This window comes from Contarinia nasturtii, unplaced genomic scaffold (genome assembly GCF_009176525.2).
Source record: "Contarinia nasturtii isolate CC-2019 unplaced genomic scaffold, AAFC_CNas_1.1 Cnas_scaffold_1240, whole genome shotgun sequence".
Taxonomy (NCBI): domain Eukaryota; kingdom Metazoa; phylum Arthropoda; class Insecta; order Diptera; family Cecidomyiidae; genus Contarinia; species Contarinia nasturtii.
This window is the reverse complement of record NW_022198581.1, coordinates 2023221-2045709: the sequence shown is the minus strand read 5'-3', so window position 1 is coordinate 2045709 and position 22489 is coordinate 2023221. Positions and strand designations below refer to the sequence as shown.

Below are 22489 nucleotides of genomic sequence, written 5' to 3'. Positions count from 1 at the left end.
TTACACACATCCATCAATATGCCCAAATCAAACATAGTGATAAGATGCAAAAGCTGCTTTCAAACACATTTGATTCCAGCAATATATAAAAACTCAATTTTACACTCCCCAAAAATAATAATAGTAATAAAGTTGTTTTTTTTTTGTTTTGTTTTAAAAATCATGTTCATCAAATTTCAACTCGTGATTTGTTCAAAGCACTGCGATTAAAAATTGTTATTTAATTCTAGAATGTGCGTCAAAGTACACAGGCTGCCATTGTACTGTGTTGCACACACACATATATATATCCATTATTATCATCGTTGTCATCCAGTAAAGTACGTATTTTTTTTATTTTACAATTGTTTTCTTCTCTTTTTTTTTTTTTTAAATAATTAAACAAAGAATTGTTGGAAAATGAAATAAAAAATAAAATTGATTCGACTTAAAAGAAAGAAAAGAAAATTTTGCAAGCATTTGCGAGAAAGCTGCAATCAATTTAAAAATCGGTGTATGGAAGATCAATTGGCTTTGCAAATGAAACTGGCTGATAGAAACCTTTATTTTGTCCCCATCCACGTGCTGCCCGATTGAAGTTTTCTTGATGCGATGCCGAATCGTATGCCGAAGCGCGTTGGCTTGGCTGACTTGCAATTGGTACACTGCATGGGCCAGCATTGTAGTTCGGCGATGACGAGGTGAACGAACAACCAGACAAGCGATTTGATTGCGGAGCAGACCTAAAGATATAATTAATGATTTACATTAGATTAGTTTGTGGAACGCAACTGAAAACTGAATCGATTCAAAATCGATACGTACCATGGTGCATTTTGATATGAATCGTATTGTGAGCCTCCACCGAATGGTATTGGTGAGACATTTTTCACGCGTTGATTTGGAACCGTCAACGGACGTCGAATGACAGGTTGCTGCAATTGATGTGGTTGCTCGAAAATGGCCAATTTCTCCTGTGCAATTGGTGATGGTGTGAATGGTTTTGGTGTGAAATTTTGCACTGGAAATTGAGCACCATACACCTGTGTTGGATCGATTTTCCGGAAACTTGGTGGTGCTGGATGGAGATTCGATGCAGCATTTGGTGGTTGATAGAAGTCAGTTGACGATGGTGGTGGTGGTGCATAGGTATTCTCATATTGATGAGGATATGATGATGATGATGTTTTTGGTAAGTATGCATCGGTTCGTGGTGGTGTGTAACCGCTCAATGGGATTTCGGGTGGTGTAAACATTTCTAGAGTAAAAATAAAAATTCAAACAAACAAAAATGTTTTGCAATCAATTTGCTGTGTGTGTGCATTAAAATAATGTGTTGTTGTTTCATGCAAAATTCCAAATATTTCGTGACACATAGTACATGTACAGGTTATATAATACACAATTCAATTGTTTTCTTTATTAATATTCGAACAAGGATCAGAGATTGCTGAACATCCAACAGATTACAAAAAATAGTGCATTATTTTGTTTTTAGATCGACAAACACTGGGTGAATTGTATACATTGGTGCGTGTGTGCGGGTTACGGGCAGTATATTTTTTTCTTTATATTTGGGCATTTTCATGTTGGTTTTCAACAGTTTTGTTTGAATGTCAGCTGTATTGTGACGTGGACGATGACTCTTTCATTCACACGGGAAGGTTCATATATTTGATTTGTGTATTTATTTTTGTAGTATTTGTATGCTAAATACGTTAACAAAAACATATGTTTATTAATCATATTGAGTTTTGATAGCAAAATAGTAAGTCAAGAGTTAAATGTGTTGACATCAACAATAAACAATATATAAAAAAAGATGCAATATACGGGAATATATAGAAATTATAGATTGTTTTTGTCTTGCCTCCATCGAAATTATCATCCGGTTGTGTGCCATTGAGTCGATTGATTGCCGATTCGGTATTCTTTTCATCATACATTGATTGTTTTACGGAGCTACTGAATGTGCTACTCTCATTTTTCGTTGACCATTGATATTGTTCGTCTATCGAATGTGATACCAGATGCTCATTTCGATCAAACGTTTGCTGTTGCACAATCGAATCAATTGTCGAATTTTGTGTGGCTGTTGTTGCTGTTGAAAATTGTTGATTATTTATGGTTTTCAATTCATTTTCTTTTTCACCGACGATGCCATTGTAATCCTTGTTGATATAGGTGGTTGATAATTTGCAATTGTTCGTTGTGCCATCCATTTTCAATTGTATATTTTCATTGACCTTTTGCTTGATTATTGAACGCATTTGCTTTTCAAATGTGTTAATCAATTGCTGTACTGGAATTTTCACATACGACTCGTCCAATTCATTTTCACCAAATATTTGATGGGCCACATTGTTTACACTTTCCATCCTATTTTGCTCATTATTATTTATATCATGTTCAATCTGTGTTACATGTCTCAATGATTCTTTTGCACGATTAAAGCAATCAACTGGACCTTTTTCATCGGAATCCCTACATAATACGGTCGATTCTTTAACCGTCGTACTATTTTGTTTCGTCTCATGGCTTTGATGTGTCATTGTTATTTTAGCCGTTGTTTCTTCAAACTCCTTTATGGCTGAGATCAAATCTGATGCTGTCTCGTCTGTTTCTAATTTTGTGTCATTTTGATTGGTCAACACTTTGAAATGACCATTGTTTTTATATGTAGATATAAAAAGTGTTTGTTTTAAATCGCATATGTGTGTGTGTGCATGGAAAATATGTGACCAAAATGAAGATGTAAATCGATTAACCAAATATTATTCGGCAAGCAGAATTGTGCACAAATTTTATATCACACGTGCTTATTTTGTTTTTTTAAATAAATATATGTTTTTTTTCTGTTTGATTTTCATAAAATAAATTCGCAATTTCTTTTCCACCAAATTAATTTCGTGATAAAAAAGTGAAAAAAAAAAATAAAAAAATTCTGAAATGGTTACCGTTTGGTAGTTTTGATGGTGGTGCATTCCATCCTTGTGGTATGCTTGGCTTGTACGCCAAATCACGTAGATTGTTTGGTGTTCTCTTCAACAATGTTTGTTGCTGTATTTGGAATGACAGAAGAGTAATAATGTTTCAATATACGATGAGAGACATTGTCTTCTATCAAATTGATGCTCACCTGAGGCAATTTATATTGTTGAGACGGCAATGATGGTGGTGCTGTCGCTGGTGTCGATGGTTGGTATGATGGTTTATAAGCGCTCGGTGAAGAAGAGTAAATATTATAATCATCTTGTCGTTGTTGAGTTTCCCAAGGTGCTTGTTGATAATTAGTCTGCTGCAAGAGAAAAAATAGAGAGAGCAACATTGAAGTGTCCGTTTCCATCTGCATTTCCATTTAACTTACTTTATTATCAACCGATTGGTAGCTGGTTTGGTTATATTGATTGGTGTCATAGATTTGTGTTGGTCCAGCTGAGTACGAAGTAGCGGATGGATTACTTGCCGATCGCGTTGTTTCGTCGACAATCCATTTTTCGGATCGCTTGCGTCTCTTTGCAAAGAGTTCAGCACCTGTAATAGATTTTATTCTCATTATTTGTGAATATGTGAGGTAAAAATGAATATATATTTACCTTTTCCTTTTGGTGCGTCTGTGTGCAAAGCACTAACTAGTTCGGCACATTTATCGGGCGAAAGCATACCGCTGCTATGGTCATATGTGATGCCCTGAGATTGAATATCTTGCACAACGCCACGCGGATCCATTACCAATTTTAATGGTATTTTCGTTTCGTATCGTTGGGTCGAATACGATTTTTCTTCGCTGTATTGGTTTGACGGCATTTGATAGTCGCCATATCCGTTCACATTTTCGTTTTTGCCTGGTGCGATTTTCCGTTTTGATTTCAATTGAAATGTGGAATGAAAATTGAATTAAATATTGTTGCACGAAATAGGAGGGTGTATGTGTGGTTGTGTGTGTGTGTGCATGTTTGTGTTTATGTTTATTGTGCGTAGGCTCATTCACACGAAGCGCAGAAATTTAATTCACACAGGCCAATTTCAACGCGAAATTTTAATTTTTAAATTTTGAAAACAATTGTTATGATGATGATATTTGTTTTGTTGTTGTCGATTGAAGCATTGCTCATTATTCGCTATGATATTTTAAATTGATTTTCTCTATTTAATTTAGTAATCATCTTGAAAGCAAGCACCGAAAATGATTTTGATTTTTGGCTGGCAGCCAAATTACTTTTGATGGTCTAGATAAAAGTGAAAATTGATTTTTTTTTTGGTTCAAAGTGAAGTTATGCGTATGTCTTGAAAATTTAAAGCAATTACGATGATAAGCGAAAAACAAGAAATCGAAGTGAATGAAATTTTCGCAGAAATAACGCTCTTATTCGTGTTTTTTATTTTGTTAAATACTTCAAGTTGGTTTAAATGACTGTATACTGGTTTAATTAGTTCACCATCATACGAGCCGTACTTTTTAATCAATGAAATGTTCATAATGTTTGAAACTCTTTCGTTTCTGTTTAAAACACCGGCTCGGCCTCCAGAAACCGTAAATTTCATTCCGAGTTTTCGTTTTGTTGTTGTTTTTTTTTTCGAATTTACCTTCAATGTTGCTAAAATATACGGCACGCTCCGAATGAGTGAGTGTTTGTGCGCGTGTGTATATATGTGCAAAATATCAATGTGAAATATGTTGGATTATGTGCATTATTGCAAATGATAAACAAATACCTTCTCCTTCATGTACCCACTTCACCGATCGCTTCTTTCTGTTGACGTACATTGTTTGTCCTTTGGATAGTTTATTGTTGGCATCACTGAGAGATGATGAAATGCGCCGTGCCAGCTCCACTTGATCTTCCACCGTTGGATGCAGTCCAGGCGTAAAGAATGCCGACGATGCATACAATTTTCCTGTGCATATGCGATCATCATGTAGATTGAAGTTTTATTTGAATGAGATTTAAATTTGATTTTGTTTTTTTTTTTTGTTAAAAATTCGATTTGGATTTCGCCACCGAAATTCGGCCAATTTAATTGAATCGAAAATTGGATTTGTTTTTTTTTTTATATTTGAGAAGGCATTTTATTTTCAAAAGTGGTTCGTGAAGAGAGACATAGGTATCTTTTGAATTTGTAAAACTTAAGGAGGCGTTGTGAATCATATTCAAAATTGAAAAAAAAAATCTATAATTTTTGAACATCATTAGTATTTCTATTTCTACTGCGTAGCGTAAAATTGCGAATAGAAATTGAAATGAGGAACAACATGTGCGCGAAATATTTCTGGAAAATTAATTCGATCTTGTTTGTTTATTTGTTTAATCAATTTAGTGTTTTTTTATGAATGTATATGAATTTTATTTTTTTGAAAAGTTGAATTTGCTTGTTCAACATTGGACTGATTGTATGGTAGCCTTAGTTAATAATAATAACAACAAAAAATGGTGAACACTCTGATATTGAGGCTCTTTAACCATAGATTAAACTCACAAAACGAAAAAGACCAAAAGCCAATGCGATGAAGAAGAAAAAACGCGGAAAATGTGTTAAAAAGTGAATACTTACGGTTTTTATTTGGGACAATAACTTCTGCATCAGTGGCCGGTGTAAAGATTTTTTGTAAATCGATTGGTTTTGCAGAAGATGTTGTGGTCGATGAATTATCTTCCTACAAAACGTGATTGATGCAAACCGCAATTTAGACTAAATGATTTTGTGTGTGTGTTTGTTTTTTTTTTTCTTTTGCAATTATGACAACAATTATCGGTATATCGATAATTTTCGATTTGATTGTAGTTTGAACCAATTTCCCCCATTTTCGTTCTGTGTTCGCTACTTAAATATGCATTCTTATGTTTTGATTTTTTTTCATTCTGAATGTGTTCAATATTCGTTGAAATGACGAACCACATATTTTTTTTTCAATTCGTTTGCCATTCATTTTTGACAGTCATTTAATGGGATTGTGCGCGCGCGTGTGTGTGTGTATATATGTATGTATTCTTTGTTCAACTAAAGTGGATTTTTAAATTTAGCATTTTCATATATCGTACGGAAACATCGCGAATTAGCAATCGTTTGATCTCTTTCCATCATCCGATCTGGACATTGGGTTTGCAAGGCAAATGTGTTTTGTCTTTGATCTTGAAAGTATGATTCCGATTCGTGTTTGCTTGAAAATCTAAAAAAGCATACAAAGAAATCGAAATGAGATATTGAAATATGTTTGGTTGCGGAAATCTCATGTCTGGACAGGCATGCTGTCAAAACAATAGTTTGCTATTTGCAATTCAAGGCAATGCAATTTGCCGATATGCCCTTGATCATATATATTGAAGAATATGAGTGATTTTTTTTTGTGAGTGTATAGTGTTTCTTTGATGGCAAATATTTGAGGAAAGTGCTTTTATCTTTTCGAAAAAAAAAAAATTCATCGAGAAGGTCATCAAATATGAAGAAAACTGATTGAAATGTTATGTTCCTTTCAAAACTAAATGGATCGCATAATTACATCATAGATTGCAACGGTTATTCTATATTTGAAATGTTCAATTTTCTTCGTGCGCCCACTGACACGCTGCACATATTCTATTTGTATAACATATTGTTTGTGTTTTGGTTTTTCTCTTCGATTACGTAATTGTGTACCAAAATGTACGTTCAAATAATTTCCAATCCAATTTTTCCACACGGTATCGGCATTCGTTGCACATTCAACATTTGATTTATGTTCATCAGGTCGATGATTATACGTTCGCTTCCTATCATCGACAATGCTAATGGTCGCATCTAAAAATAGATATCTCTCGATCTCTACTTCATTCGTTGAAAAATTTCATGAAAAATTAGTCTATGCTGTATAGAATGTGATTATGCGAAGATTGATTTTCATGATGTGGAAATTGGTTTTTCGTTTGGTGGAGATGCTTACCGGTCGGCACCAAAATTTCCGTCCCAATTTCACCAAAAATTCCCGTTTTACCGGATCAAATCGATCGGATGGCTTGAAACCGCGTTTCTTTTCGATGATACAATTACTGGTGCTGTTCGAACGACGACGTTGAAATATTGGCGCTTGATTTACATTACGATTGGATGGTCGGCACAGATTGTGCGACGGTGTACTGAACGAACGTTGCATTCTCAATAATTCAATCACAATCGTTTCAAATCGACAAAGTGTTTATGTATGTGTGTATGCACGCGTCTTACATACAACAAGATGAGTAATTGATGAAAAATGATACGAAAAATGAATGTTCAAGTAAGGCGATGTGAACAGATGGAAAATATTTTCCAAAGAATGATGCAACGATTAAAATATTTCGTCTGAGTTTTTGTTGGAAACTAGGCTTGAAGCGTTCTTAGTAAATATAAACAAGACTGTGTGTGTGTACACAAGTACATCATCTATCGTGGAATTACTATCATTTAATAAATGACATTTATAATCCTTCCCTACTTGGTGTTTTGTTGTTTGTTCACACAGAAGAGGAGGACTTTTTTTTATTATTTGGCACAAATATGTAGGCAATTTTTTTTTCTTTAGTTGACAAACGATAAAATGAGATTTCGCAATTAAAAAAGAAGCCTTGTCGCATTTGTTTCTTTAAATTGTCGACCATAAAAATGGTAATTTGCTTTTCGATGTCACTTTTTTATTCCATAGCACTTATATGTTTGTTTGCTGACGTTGTTTTCGCTTATTTTTTCTCATTAACTCAAGAGATACTTTTCAAAGCACACGAATGAAGCGTTTATTTTTTTCACTTGATACCGAATTTCGTGAAATAAACAAAAGAAACTTTTTTCTGTGTGTAGAAAATTGAACGGCGACTAGAATTGCACAAATGAATCAAACGAATGATAAACGGGACAACGCAATGGAAGAAGACGATAATCCTCGAGTGGAGAAACAGAAAAAATACGATTGATGATGATGACGACGGTGACGGTGACACATGCAGGCGATGAGTTGGCCTTATCAAATTAACGCGAATCGTCGCACATAAATTTTTTTTCCACACTGTTACACCGTTTTCTCTTCTGATGAGAAAAGAGCACCGAAAAAAATACAGTAAAACGAAAAGCTGCTGAAATGAAAGAGCCCGAATGAGCACTATACGCTCTGCAGAATGTGATTCGTTAAAAAAGTACGCGCCAAAGGCATTTTTTTTTCACATGAAATGAGAGGAGAAAAACCGTGCGCTATCGAATCAAAAAAAGAGAGAAAAAGATGCGAAAAAATGCTCGAGAAAAAGAGCGATTTGGATTTTCTCGCCCCAACCAAAATCAAAATTATGATGATATTCGGCCAATCTTTTTGATTCACACTTTCATTCTCACTTCACTCCCAATCTATCCATCTCGGCTTTGCATACGGTTTTTTTTACCGATTTTCTTTTTATTGAGAATTTGACGTGCTTTTGTCGAGCATAAGGTTTCTATCACATTTTTTTTTTCTTGTATTCATATAGAATGACAGTAATGTGTGTTGGCTAGAGCATATGTGTTTTATTTTCCTCTCGCTCGCGTTGCGAATGAGGTTTCGATCAAAATTTAGCTCATTTAATTTCGTTTCGACGGGCATTTTATGTTTTATTTTTCTCAAATATGTTTTTTTTTTCTCTTACGTCGTCGTCGTCGTCGTCGTCATTGTTGTTGCTCATTTGGTTGGATTGTTTTTGTTATTCCCGTTGTTGCTGACCATTTTCTATTTATTTTTGTTGGTGTTGTTTTTTCTCAATTTTCGTGTCCGATTCAGAAAAAGAAGAAAAAGAAAATCGGAAGAAACGAATATTACGATGCCTCGACGACTATATACATAGTTTTGGCGATACGAGCTGTAATATGCATAGATATCTATGCATGCATAAGTCACATGTATTTGGATATTTTGTGTACGGCGTGGAAGATATATACACACAATGCACACAACGTCAATGTTTAGTTTCAACACATTGATATTGGTCGTACACATTCCATTCTAAAATTAAACAGTGAAAAATATGCAAAGATTGTAAGTAGAACGTATCGTTAACAAGATGAACAAGCGAGAGAAATACATACACATTTACACGCATACAGGAGGAATTGGGCATGGGCGCAAATGCAGTTCTTCGATTAGCTGAGCTGTTGCTTGATTTGTTTGTTTATTTCATCTAAAAATTGCTGCATTGCTGCCCAAACGCTTTAAAGTATGCGAACAAAATTTTGCTTAACGAATAGATTCGTTTGCAAACGATGATTGCTAAATGGGAAAATTGCACGCGTGCATTGTACTACAGCCGATGAAACATTTATTGTTTCAACAGACCGTTCATAAATTTTCCGTTGATTATTGGCAACTTCTGTTGTGTCAAAAATGAATAAACAAATTATTACAACGCCGTTTCGACTTTGACGTTCCATTTAGACAGGAATTTGCACGTTGTATTTTAAATATTTGATAATTATGCTTACTACTTTATTTATTGATTCAACTGCATTTGAGCTATGATTTTTGCTTGGTTTTTTCTCTGGCACCAAATGCATTTCACACGTTCATTTATTTGTTTCTAATTTGCTAATTGGTTAATTGTGTCGGTTTGTTGGCCAAATAGTAATTGCAACAAATGCAAGCAAAGTTCCGAAAAGTCTTTTAATCAATCAATTTCATTTTGAATGAAAAATAGTAGATTATTTGCTTTTCTGTCGTTTGCCTTTCACACTTTTTTTTTTTGTTTTTTTTTTTTTTATTTGCTTGTTCATGTCCATTGGCGCAGTGATTTATAAATAAATATTGTGGCTATAAAACGTTGGCCCATCCAACTCGGTGAAGGAATTTTTCTTCGTCGCTTTTTTTCTATCTATCTCACAAACAAATGTAAACATTCAATGATATAGACACATAACTAATTTACAATATAATATAGAAGCTTTGGCGAAAATATGTACAGCAAAAAGAAAATCGCGAGCTGAATGACATGAACAAAAAAATTGCAAACCAACGTTTCTTTTTTCGTTTTTTTTCTCTTTAATTTCACACTCTTTTAACTGAAATGGTTCATGGGTGTTTTCTATCAAATGATGAATTTTTTTTGTTGTTGTTATTTTGCGTAACCTTCAATACATTCACGACAACTTGTTGATGAGATCTTCTTTTCGCTTCCCTCGCATGTTGAATTTACCTTTTATTGCGTTTAGCATGTGTTTAAGTGTGTGTGCGAATGTATATATGTTTGGAATGTTGTCTGTTGACAAGCTTAAACTCTAATTGCGATCGATGACAGATTTGGTTCAAAACCACCCAAAAAGCGAACAAATAAAAACCGATTGTTGAAAAGCGTTTGCGGATCACATACCTGATAGAAGTAGCTTGGCTTCTGGAATACACCACCACTTGATGTTTGCTTCCATGTTTCGGTTGTAGTGTAATTTTGTGATGTGACTGATGATCGAGCCGCTGGTTGTTGTGGTGTTTGGCTGAAAAGTTTGTGCTCTTCAACAGCGCGATCGATATCCGAGACAATTTCTTGCAATTGATTGCGAATATTTTCCTGCGGAATTTGATGCGCTGCTGGTGCATATTGTTGTTGGTATGCGACCGGTGTTGGTTGAGCATAAATGGCCGGTTTCGGTTGTTGAACATAGGTTGGCGGTGCCTGTTGTCCGGCCTGAATATAATTTGGCGGTGCAGATGATTGAACTGGTGGTGTTGCTTGTTGAATCATTGCTGTTTGTTGAATTGGAGTGGTTTGCTGTATTGGGGCTGTTTGTGGGATTGATACAGCTTGTTGAATTGGACGTTGGACACCCTCACCGGCGGCTGATTCACGTCTAGCTGCTTGAATTTCAGCAGCCGAAGCACGTCTGATCGCTTCATTAGTAGTGGTTGTTTCATTCGATGTCTGTTCAACACTTTCGGACAATTTTAATTGAGCCAATGAATCGGTGACTTCTTCTGGTTTGCTTTCGATCACAACAGCATGCTGTGGTGTTTCGGCAACTTCTCCATCTTCTTCATCTTCATTGGTTTCGATTACAACAGCATGTTGAGGTGTTTCAGCAGTTTCAGAAGTTTCAGCTGTAGTTGCCACACAATTTGTTGTTTTGCTAACTACTTCTTCTTCCTCTTCTTCTTCTACTTCGACTTCGTCTGCAGACGATGAATCTTCAGGATCATTGGTAGCCTGTCTTTCAATTGTAACTTGTTTCTTAATGGTTGCCGCAGTCGGAAAAGTGTTTGTCGCTTGCTCTTCAATCGTTGCTTGCTTTTCAATGGTAGCTTGTTTTTCTACCGATTTTTGAGCTTTTACCTCTGGCTTAGCGGCCGAAGCATCAACCGATGGTGTTTTTGCTACTGCCGGTGTTTTTGTTGTTGTTGTTGTGGTGGTGGTTTCAATGACCTCTTCTTCGCCACTTTCATCGTCGGTCACTTCAATCACCTCAACAATTTCTTCGGTTTCATCGTTTTGATCTTTGGTTCCATTTTCGGTGGGTGCAACAGCGATTGTTGTTGAAACTGAAACTGTTTTCTCGCTATCGCCATTGACAACCTTGGTTACTTCAGTCTTTACAACCGTCTAGATGAGAAAAATGATGAGCCCATTGAGTAATATATTCAGATAATTAATGTCTGTGTCGCTGTTATATGGTTTTTTAGCATGTGAAAGCAAACGGATGCCACGTTATTGTTCTTTATTACATTTGTTTTAATAGTCACATGTCACACCATTAAAATGTTAGCCAGCAAACGTTGTGTTTTGTTTCTTTTTTTTTATCACGCCAAAAATGATGGAAGAGAAAAAGAGATGGAAAGAGAAAAGTGTCGGTGGAAAACCAAAGACAAATGGAACTTAAATGATCGCAAGCAGGCGCAAATGTATAATAATTCGTTGCTTTTGAGCATTTTATATTATTTTCTGAGTTTGTGCGAAGCGGCTAAAAATGCTAAAATTAATTTTTTTATGGGTCACAGAGCACTGAATGCTATGAAATACAGATATTTTATGAGTATTGATCAAATCTCAATGATGATGAATAGCAATGAAAAACGACTATATTCGTGTATATATGCAAAAGCAAATGAATATGAAACATGTATTTGTTTAAATTAAATGATTCGCCCAATTAAAAAGAACATTTTTCGGATAATATTTTGAGTGAGAGTGATTCTCTTTTTTTTTTTCGTTAGAAGCAATTGAAGTTTTGCGGTAAATGAATGAAATGGAAATGATTCTATTTGCCAGTTTTTATATTTCTCATCGTACATTTCGTTTCTAATGAAATCCATTATTTTTAGCCAAACAGCTGCAAACACGTTTTTTTATATCAAAATGGATCATTATTATTTTGTGTAATATGCATATTTTTACAAAAATTTCAACATTCGACCATTAGTAGCCGCTCGCCAGACACACACATATACAGAGATACAAACACACATCAACCTGACCAATTCAGTTTGTTGTAGTCTATCGTGCACAATGATTACTACTTTAATGGTTATTTTTTTGTTTTTCGTTAACTTTAATCTCTACGACGAGATTCGTATGGATTTATTTATATGGATTTTTGTTTTCGTTCATTTTTGGGCGGGCCGCAAGATGTTGTTGTTGCGAATCCTACACGCAAAAATATTCTTCGACGATAATATCCGTTGATTGAAAGCATGTACTCTAGTATAGCTTTTGTGCACGAAGAAGAAAAAAAAAAGCGTGCGGCGCTCGTAAGATAGAGAACGAGAGAGGGCGAGAGAGAAGACTGAGTCAACAGATAAATTATACCCACCAGATTTTAACTCTGCGCAGCATACGACAGAATTTCAATTTGCGAGTGAAAATATTTATAAGTAAAGGTCCCATAAAATAGGATAACATTTTTATTTATTTATTTAACTATTTAGAATTTGTCGATGAAGAACAATGCTTTTGCTTTTCATTCAGTTTATTCTGTGAGCACTTTTCGCAACGAACAAGGAACACTCTCAACAACTTGTTTTTGTTTTCAAATATTTTTTTTTTGCTTGCACGTCCTCCGTCGCCGAATATTCACACAATCAATAATTATTTGTGTGAACGGATCCATTAGTTCTATTTATTTATAAAAGAAGACATCAAATTTTATCATTTTTGCTCGCACTCACTAAATGTTATTTCATAAGAAGTCATTCAGTTAGCGCCTTGGCTCTCGCCTCGTCCGTTGAAAATGTAATAAAGACGTCACGTTCAGTTTTTGTGGAATCCTACATCGCCGGTTTACAGCTCACATCTCATTTTTTTTAACACACACACATTTATTCATTCGCTCTCTAATTTCACATTATTTCCTGTATTCGCCAAATGTTTGTCAATACATCATAGAGAAGGAAAAATAAACTAAAATGAAATAAAGATGTTCGCTTTCATTCGTTGTCACAATGACCTTTATTGAAATATAATTTTGTTTTTATCACACACACGTGCCCAAATCAAGATGATTTTTAATAAACCATTTAGACCAATTCTTTTATTTAAAACCAATTCAAATTTTGATTTGCTTTTTATTTTGTTCATGTAATGATTGTTGTTGTTATTTTCTTTAGAAAAGGGAAAAATTTCATTAGAGCTAACATCTTTTGTATTAATTGTGTAATTGCAACAAATACAATAAGTAATAGTGGCTTATCGCGGCGACACAATTTACGCTCGAGGGAGAGAGATAGAGTGTGTGTGTGTGTGGATGTATGTACTTGTTATTCAAATTCAATTTCGGTGATTTCAGTGCTTGAAATGCCGATTTTTACGCTCTGCATGACGGACGATGATGTTTTGATGCTGCGTTGTGATGTGCTCACCATATTTGTCGATACCGATTCCGTTGTTTGCAATGATTTTGCAACATCCACCGATTGAAATTTCGATGAATTGGCCGATTGTTCAATGCTTTGTTCTGAGCTTTTTTGCATTTTCAATTTACTTTCGACCGTGCCATGAGCCAACTTTTCAAAACTCGACTAAAAGAAGAAGAGAAAGAAAAAGAGAGACAGACATCCCCGTGTGTATAGATATGTCATATGCAGGGGATAATATGCAACGAATGGAAAGAACAAGGAAAGAGAGATAGAGAGGAAGGGAATTAAAAAAAAAATTACTATCGATATAGACATCAAATATAATGTGAAACAGATCGAACATTTGTGGGCGCATCAAGTGTGTAAATGCGCTCAAAATGGTAATGATATAATTATAATAACGTAATGCACATGCTGATTACATCGTGCACGAGCATCAGCAGTCAAACCGAGAGAAAAATTGGAATAAAAACTATTGCCAATATTGTGATTTTTGAGGAAGTGATGCTCTGGGGGAAAAAACGTGTTGCAAAACATCTAAAATTGTGCGTCTGTACATTGCACGGTAGCACATGGTTTGGCCAGATTGGAACATGCAGAATGCAGAACATTGAACCCAAAAATAATAATAATAATAACAACAACCACAACAACAAAAATAGAGAATCATATTTACAACAAAATTTATTTCACATATAACAAGATTGACGCGCTCTAGAAGTGTTTTGGCTTCACTCTCGCAGTGTTTTTTTTTTAGTTGAGTTTGAATTTGAATATTTGTATATCGACACATGCCATAAATAAATAAAGTAACCAATTCGATATTAATGAGTGTGTTCGGTAGCTTATTTTTGTACATTTGATTGATAAAATCTATCGCAATTGGATACATCGTGAATAGATCACAATGCGATCTGATATTCGGTCATTTCGATTTATTTACATAAAGCCGCGGATTTTGATTTAATTATTAGTAAAATTGAATATCACAAACAAATGTCATAAGCAAAGTTTTAAAGTCACATTTCAACATGAATGACATCATTTCATGGCCAATTTTCCACTTGTTTGTCATAACAGAGATGATATCACTGTTTTTCGGCCTCACATTAAGCTCTGCTTTCGTTCTAAAATGAATTACAACACACACCACACACAGACACACATCGAACAAGTGAAATAACAACAACAAAGCATGACATGGGCACCACTCTTTGTGTACGATGACGATACGCCACCATATAAATCATTATCATTGGGCACTTTCAATCATATTTACACATAGCAAAATCCTTTGCCATTTCTTCCAATGTTGTTATGCGTCGCAGAAAACGACGTCATTTATATTAAGCAAACTGAATGAAATTTCTAATTAATTGATATGTTTTGCGGGAAAAAAGCAGGATCATTTGCAAAAAATACGATGTTTGATTTGTCATGGTAATTTATAATCAAAACAAAAACCCGAACACGCATCGCAATGTATGTGTATCGATCGGTAATTAGCAAGCATGTTTAAACAGTTGTTGAAGCTGAAGGCCTGCGTACTTTTGCGATCTTGTATGAAGCAAAATAAAATGAGATGAACTAATGCAAATGCAAATGAATTATTTAGACGACGATAGCAACGAATAACTAGACAGAAGAAATCGGCATACGCTTGTTTGTCGATCGAAATTATGTAATTTATATATATATATATATGTTGATGAGAGACACAGAAAGAGTAGAATAAGATATATTCGTCCGAGCTAGCTGCGAAGAAAAACCCCGCAATCTGTTGATATTATCATGATGACCATCACATGAAAATCGCCGTTGCTATTATGCGAACGGTCGGATTTAGGTTGGATTAAAATTTAATAAATTTTCGCATTTTTCACACAATTTTTCGGGCGTGTGATGTTTTCAGTGTCCTCTTTCTTCCATTTATCAATGTGAACCTTCAAATGTTTCGAAAAGTCAAATGAAATAAATGAGAATGTTCGCATTATGTTGGGGCAAAGAATTAAACATTTTTATATATACATATGCGAAATTTGTTTATTATCTGTTATGCAAGCACAGTGAATCCAAAGTTATATCGAGTGCGTCGATGCTCTTGTGATGTGTATGGATGAAATTGTATGCATTTAAATCTTAATTAGTTCGATGACCACAGCCCACGCATTAAAAAACCACGAATTAAATGAATATGAAAATTGTAAGACTCTTATTTACGGCAATATTTCTTCCTTTTTTTCGTTGAAATCTTATAAATATCGAAATAAAAGTGATTGCTAATTTTATCGATTCGAAAGCATAAAGCGTTATATCCTCTTTTTTTTAAAATAAACAAAAGCACACAAACAGCTCTGAAGTGCGTATATATTTACAATAAAATTCATTACATTTTGTTTTATTTTCCTCTCAAAAGCGCGCGCACCATTTCACATTTATTTGGCAAAATTTTTATTGTGTGGAATGCATGTTAAGAAGCACTTGTTTGATCAAACTTTAGTTAATTTTTTTTTGTTTGTTTGTCATTTTCTTTAGATTAATGCGGTTTTTTTTCGATTCAAACTTCCGTCAAACCAATCTCATAATTTGCGTTAAGAAAAAAAAAGAAGTTAAAATAGTAGTAGATATGTTTCTATTTTGTATATTATTCGTTTGGCCGAGATGAGAAAGACTAACCTCATTCACAGTTTCCGATGTGCTGGATGATGATTTTTGCACATTTTGTCCAGTTGTTGTTTCAGATACCTCCATTTCTCTAGCTCTTGCTCTATGTATTTCGTGAAAATTTCAGTTACGATAAATTGTTGTCGTTTCTAACTCAGCCAATCCGTTATCCTATTGAAATGTAAAATCGATTACGATTTAATTAAAAAAGGAGCTTTTGAAGACCGAACTTTTTTCTTTATCTTTTGTACTACTAACGCACTACGCCCAACTAAGGTTTTATTTTTATTTATTTCAGTTTTTCCCTTTATTGTTCACACGCTTGTTAGTTTTTTTTCTCTGTGTTAAAAACTTGAATTTACTTTGGCCAATCAATTGCACTCAATAAAAAAGTGTGTGTTTTTTTTTTGCTTTCTGTTGAGCCGTACTTTTTTTATTTAAAAAAAAAATCAAGGAAATTATGTAATAATTTCTTCGTGCCACCAATCTTCACCTAAAAAATGTTTCGATGTAGAAAGAGAGAAAGAAAATTTCTTCTTTCAGTAAATCTCTGTATATTATGATCAACGCGCACGCTACACTACTGTTTCGAAAACGATCTCAAAATGATTGAGATTCTCAGAACCGCATGAATGGCGGAAAAAACAACGACAATACACTCGGGCGTTCAGAGAAAAACAAAATAACAACAACAACAGCAGAATAAAAAGGAACGAACAAAAAAAAACCAAATGAGAAGAAACAAAAAAAAAAAACAAATTCTCGAAAATCGAACAACACTCACAAGCAAAATTCAGGAATCGGATCAAATTAATGATTAGTTTAATATTGTTAGCCACAAGAATATATGTGTATTCGCGGCTAGAGAGACAAGTCCGTATTGCCCCTTTCCTACATCACTCGATTAACACAGATAGACGAATGTGTATATATATCGAAGCGATCGAATGACAGCATCAACGGCAGCTGAATTAGACACTCTTTTTCACTCACAGGCGAGAAAAATTATGCCACAGGCAACGGCCGTGTATATTTTTGTTCAGCCATTTGTCTTATTTTTACATCATGTGCACCATAAACAACAATGCGCGATGGATGTGCGGCGTGTGTGTTTGTGTGGAAAGTGGAGGAGATTCGTGCGAGATGAACGATCACAATAAAAAAAAAAAACAATATAAATGTGTGTATAGTATATGAACTTTTTTTTATTATTTTTCACGCCAGAATTTTCTCTCCCATTTCATCCTCTTATACGCGATCTCGATCACTTTCTCTTCTACATCGATCACAAACACTTCTCTCCATCTCTTTTTCGTATGCCAATTGAATTTATTTGATCAGGAGCGACGCCTGATACAGTGGTCGCATTTTAAACAGAGCTTCTCATTTTCAAGCGCCTTCATTTGTGAAATCAGAAATTTTAAAATACGCTCAAAGTGGATCGGCTGCCTTCACTAATATCATTCATTCCAATGTAGTTACTCGACTTCGATGTATGTGTATGTATAGTTTCGAACATTCTGGCGCTATGAATAACGACCGAGATGATACTACGATATACGAGCAGAGTAAGTGCAACATTTTAGCGCACCAACTCACCAACTATATCAAAGCTCAAAAAAGTACGGCAATTTATTTTAAATTTTTAATTTGACATATTAATACAAAGTTTCGACCCAAAAATATAGAATATATAGAAACTATTGATGGTGTACATTGAAAATGCTAGTTCGAATAAATAATGAGCGGAGGAGATTCGATGGTCTATGCTTATTTCAATTAGATCATATATACATTGTGCGATTGAAGCGTATAACATTTCGGTAAACCCTGAAAAGATCTTCATCTCCTCACTGGCATAAATACACTGTATGTAGTCTAGACAAGCAAATTGTCTTATTGCAAAAGACACTCAACATTTACGCATGTCACTTTCGTCTCAAATTAATTATACACCTCTGAATGTAAAGAATGTAAAATCAAAGACTGTCAAAATAAACATAGATATTTCGCTGAGCAGCAAAATCGACAGACACCTGCTTGAATTAATTACATTTTACCACATTCAAACTCTCTATTTATTTAAAAGAAAACACGCAAATTATAAATAATCCCGAATTTTGTACGTTTTATGGAAAGAATCTGTTAATTGAATCATAAATTTATTCGAACATAAATGATTTTATTTGAGCGCAAGAATTTACTTTGATTTCAATGCCAATTCCAATTTATCAAAGACGCTATATCCAAACAATGTTTTATCCTTTGTTACGCGCATATCCAGTTCAATATTCCATCAAATATAATTATTGATGAATAAAAATCGATTAAATCAATTCATTTATTTTTCTTTTTGTTGGTAATGTGGACATTTGACCGGTGAATATTTGATATGATGATTGTTCGTTTTGCATTGATTAATCATTCCTCCATGATAAATAGAACTGAAGTTACGATCGTCATGGGGACATACAAATGTCCTAAATGGCAATTCCAATCGCTTTCGTTTTACCATTTCTGCTTTTGAAGAAGCTGATGATTACACAGTGAGCGTATTGTGTAGAAGTATATATAATTTTAGATTATTGTTTACGTACACTAGCGCCACGATCGATTTTACGTTCAAAAAGTACATTTAAGCAGTTAGATGTGAAAACACAAGATCAATAGCTGGTGTTGAAACACCGTTTTAAAACGTCCCCGTCTACTATCGTTTGTTATCTATTAGCGTTACTGTACGAAGAAATTTGTCAGTGGGCTCACCGTGTGCTGATGGTAAAGTTGTCGCAATTCCACACAACATTTTTAAGTTCAGATTGCCTACAAAAAAAAAAAGAAATTAATAGCATTCTGCTCTGAAGATTCAGAAATGATTTTGGACAATTTAGTAGTAATGGTTGATCCTTGTATTGCGTTATGCAATCGATGACCGTTCTTATTTAATAATCGATGACCGTTCTATATAAGTGTTGAAAGCAGCATTATTCCATCATACGCAAATATTTAACATCAGTCTTCTCTTTCTGTTTTAAAAATAAATAATATGTGACATAATGGTTGTTATATTTCCGCACATTTTGCTCTCCACCGGTTTTGAAATGACACCAAGAGCTTTGGTTTGCTGGAAATCGAATATTTATCCTTTTATATGTGCTGCCGACGTTTATTTGTCAATTTCTTTGGTCTTCTTCGTTAGGAGAAGCTGAATATATTTTGTGTAAACCATCTGCATCGTTGTTTTGTTTGATGGCAGATACGGGGCTTATTTTTCTGCTACTTCCAACCCAAATTTTAAAAAGTCTTCATTTGACTTTTTTCCCATTTTATAGTTTTATCTTTCGTTTCTGGCCAAGTTAAAGTTTCTTTGCTCTTCGTCGGCTTGGTTCCAGCTTAGCCATCTTGCTTGGCCACTTTCATCTGTAAGGAAGACCCACTGGTGCGATATTCGTGATACCTTAATCAATAGTTTTCTGCCTTTTCGAATGCTCGACCATTTCATCGTCTCCATACAAATCGTCATAGTCCTGATCACCATAACCTCCAAGAGCAAACGACTTACGTTTTTTCTGGCCGGAACTTCGTAGCGGACGCCAATAATCTGCACCATCGGTCGACTCTTCGGTGACTTCACGCTCACTTTCAGACGGATGCTTGTATTCAAATGACTTTTTTCTCGCACTGATTACAAAGATAAACAACATATGTAGCCATTGTCTGAAATAAATGGAATCTCGATAGAACGTTCACAAAAAAACAACCGATTCTGTCGAAAAGATGATTGGAAAGAGCGAGTACCAAATGACATATACAGACTGTCAAATTTGAAAAATGAAAATAACGGTGCGTTTATACATCGAACCTTGCTTTGCATTGGAACTCATATTAAAAGCAATTATGCATTATTATTTAAAATAATTTATTTTTTAAAGTATAAACCGCATTATAAATTGTTGAGATTTAAAATGAAAATGTAGGCATCGTTCAAGCATTTTGGATTGGCGCTTGAATCACATGCTTTTCACTTGTGTTTTGGGTGTCCGACATAGCAAAGTGATGAATAACACCGGTCATTTTTATACCACTTGCATCAGATTTACATGCCGTATCCAGACATTATATTGAATAGAGCTGAAATGGAGTGAAAACAATAGAAGTGATTGTTATAGTGATTGTAGCAATGTAAGTGTAATTATAGCCATAACAATCACTTGTATTGTTTTCACTCAATTTCAGCTCCTGACGATATCTGGCTGAGCTGATTCATCTGGCTGAAAATATCCTAATATAATGTCTGATCGTAACAAGAGCAATTGACGCTTTGGTCAAACTGTATTCAAATTATCTTGTTATAAATCTGCTAGCACCTGAGATCAATCTCAAACATTTTGCCGAATTGCCAAGTGCTCTGTTGACATTCAATATTAATAAATCCACAGATAGAACGTTGCGATGTCTCACGATTTTTTACATATTTTTTTCACGATGCAAAATTGTGAATTTTATAAGCGAGTCGTGCTTTCATTTCAATCAAATTGGAATATTTTTAGGATTGCATGGACGAAGAGAGATAATTATGGCTCATCAAGCGAAAATGTTTTGAAAAACATGTTTGGGTTTTGTTTACGTTTTATAAATAAACAAAATTCGATGTAGTTTCTCCAATGTATATCTCTTGTAAATAAAGTTTATTATATCATCGTGTACGAGTGTATATGAGTAGTCAAATTTTGATTGAATTCATATATCCACATTTATTGGGATTATTTACATGGTTCGAAAACGATAATAACAATAAAATGTTGTTTATAAAAGAAAATTTGTTTTATTAATCGAATTTCCAGACTTTCTGGAGCGATGAAACTGATATTTCTGGTTGAATCATTGAAACAAAACGTTGAATGCGTTTAATTGATGGCAAAAAAAAGTGATCGCTGCATAAGTACTTTGTCTCGATTTCAAGTCAAGCAATCAATTGAATTTCGTTCACAAAACAGCTCAAGTCACAAAATGTGTAGAAAAATACCATTTCGTGGAGCATTAATCGTTTTAGAAGGATGTGATCGCTCTGGTAAATCAAGACAATGCAAACAATTAGGTAAAATTTTCAAAAGGCAACTATTTTCGTTTGGAGAAACAAATGTTTTAGTTTCAAATCTGATTTTTTTTTATTTTCGCTTGTAAATATAGTAAAATCTCTATTGGCAAGTGGTCGACCAGCAAAATATATTAATTTTCCGGATCGTACCACCGATTGTGGTGCACTGATCAATTCATTTTTGACAAAAAAACAAGATTTCAATGATGAAACTATTCATTTATTATTCACCCTGAATCGATGGGAGGCCAAAAGTAATATGGAAAAAATCCTACACGACGGAGTCACACTCATTGTTGACCGATATGTGTATTCGGGCGTTGCATTCAGTGCAGCCAAAGGATTGGATATTGAATGGTGCAAAGCTCCCGAAATAGGACTACTGAAACCAGATTTGGTTTTATTTCTTACGGTGACGCCATCGGTCATTTCAAAACGTGGCGGATTCGGTGATGAACGGTATGCTATCGATTTATAACCGGTTATTTCTCGAAATTAATCGGGTTGATCATGATTGGAACAGCCCTATTGAATGGGAAACACTCATATTTACTGATTTTTTTCTGCTGTATTTTTCTTGTCACTGTATTGTAGCTACGAAGTACCTGAATTCCAAACTATTGACAATATTTCCAACAAAAAAATAGACAGGCTGTGGTAAATCGGATTACCGATGAAAATTGAAATAAATTTAAAACTGTGTTGAAATCTATTTAAAAAAACAGCAAAATATTTATTTATCTTGAAAAAATGTAAACAGCATTGTGAAATAATTTTTTTGCGTCTCGAATCTTTTTATAAATAGTGTTTCTGTAGCGATTATAATGTGAAAACAAACAGCAAGTTATACTTGGAACAATATCTTTTAGGAAATAAGTGCAAATAATCCCTTCTGGAAAATTACTGACTGACTTTTTTGGCTATAACCGACTGAGATTGAAGTTGTTTTA

The 22489-nt window shown here is 34.4% G+C and overlaps 2 protein-coding genes across 9 annotated transcripts; one reads left to right on the top strand and one right to left on the bottom strand.

The window, feature by feature from the left end:
* Nucleotides 1-135: 135 nt before the first annotated feature.
* LOC116345452 (actin cytoskeleton-regulatory complex protein PAN1) lies at nt 136-17375 on the bottom strand. 8 transcript variants are annotated; one of them, XM_031774839.1, is made up of 12 exons: nt 17229-17375; nt 16457-16615; nt 10311-11531; nt 5533-5635; nt 4696-4878; nt 3576-3824; nt 3347-3513; nt 3119-3277; nt 2937-3039; nt 1850-2632; nt 805-1237; nt 136-722 (listed from the first exon to the last, which is right to left on the bottom strand). In XM_031774839.1, the coding sequence occupies exons 2-12, from the start codon at nt 16529-16531 to the stop codon at nt 482-484; spliced, it is 3717 nt and encodes a 1238-aa protein (XP_031630699.1). In that variant the 5' UTR covers nt 16532-16615; nt 17229-17375; the 3' UTR covers nt 136-481. The 8 variants fall into 8 exon arrangements, with proteins under 8 accessions (XP_031630699.1, XP_031630703.1, XP_031630700.1 ...); XM_031774843.1 differs by lacking the exon at nt 17229-17375 and adding an exon at nt 16938-17098 and having other exon boundaries at nt 3119-3274; XM_031774840.1 differs by lacking the exon at nt 17229-17375 and adding an exon at nt 16873-17094.
* A 4076-nt stretch (nt 17376-21451) lies between these two features.
* LOC116345061 (thymidylate kinase-like) lies at nt 21452-22200 on the top strand. Its single transcript, XM_031774108.1, has 3 exons — nt 21452-21539; nt 21632-21998; nt 22134-22200. The coding sequence occupies exons 1-3, from the start codon at nt 21452-21454 to the stop codon at nt 22198-22200; spliced, it is 522 nt and encodes a 173-aa protein (XP_031629968.1).
* The last annotated feature ends 289 nt before the right edge of the window (nt 22201-22489 follow it).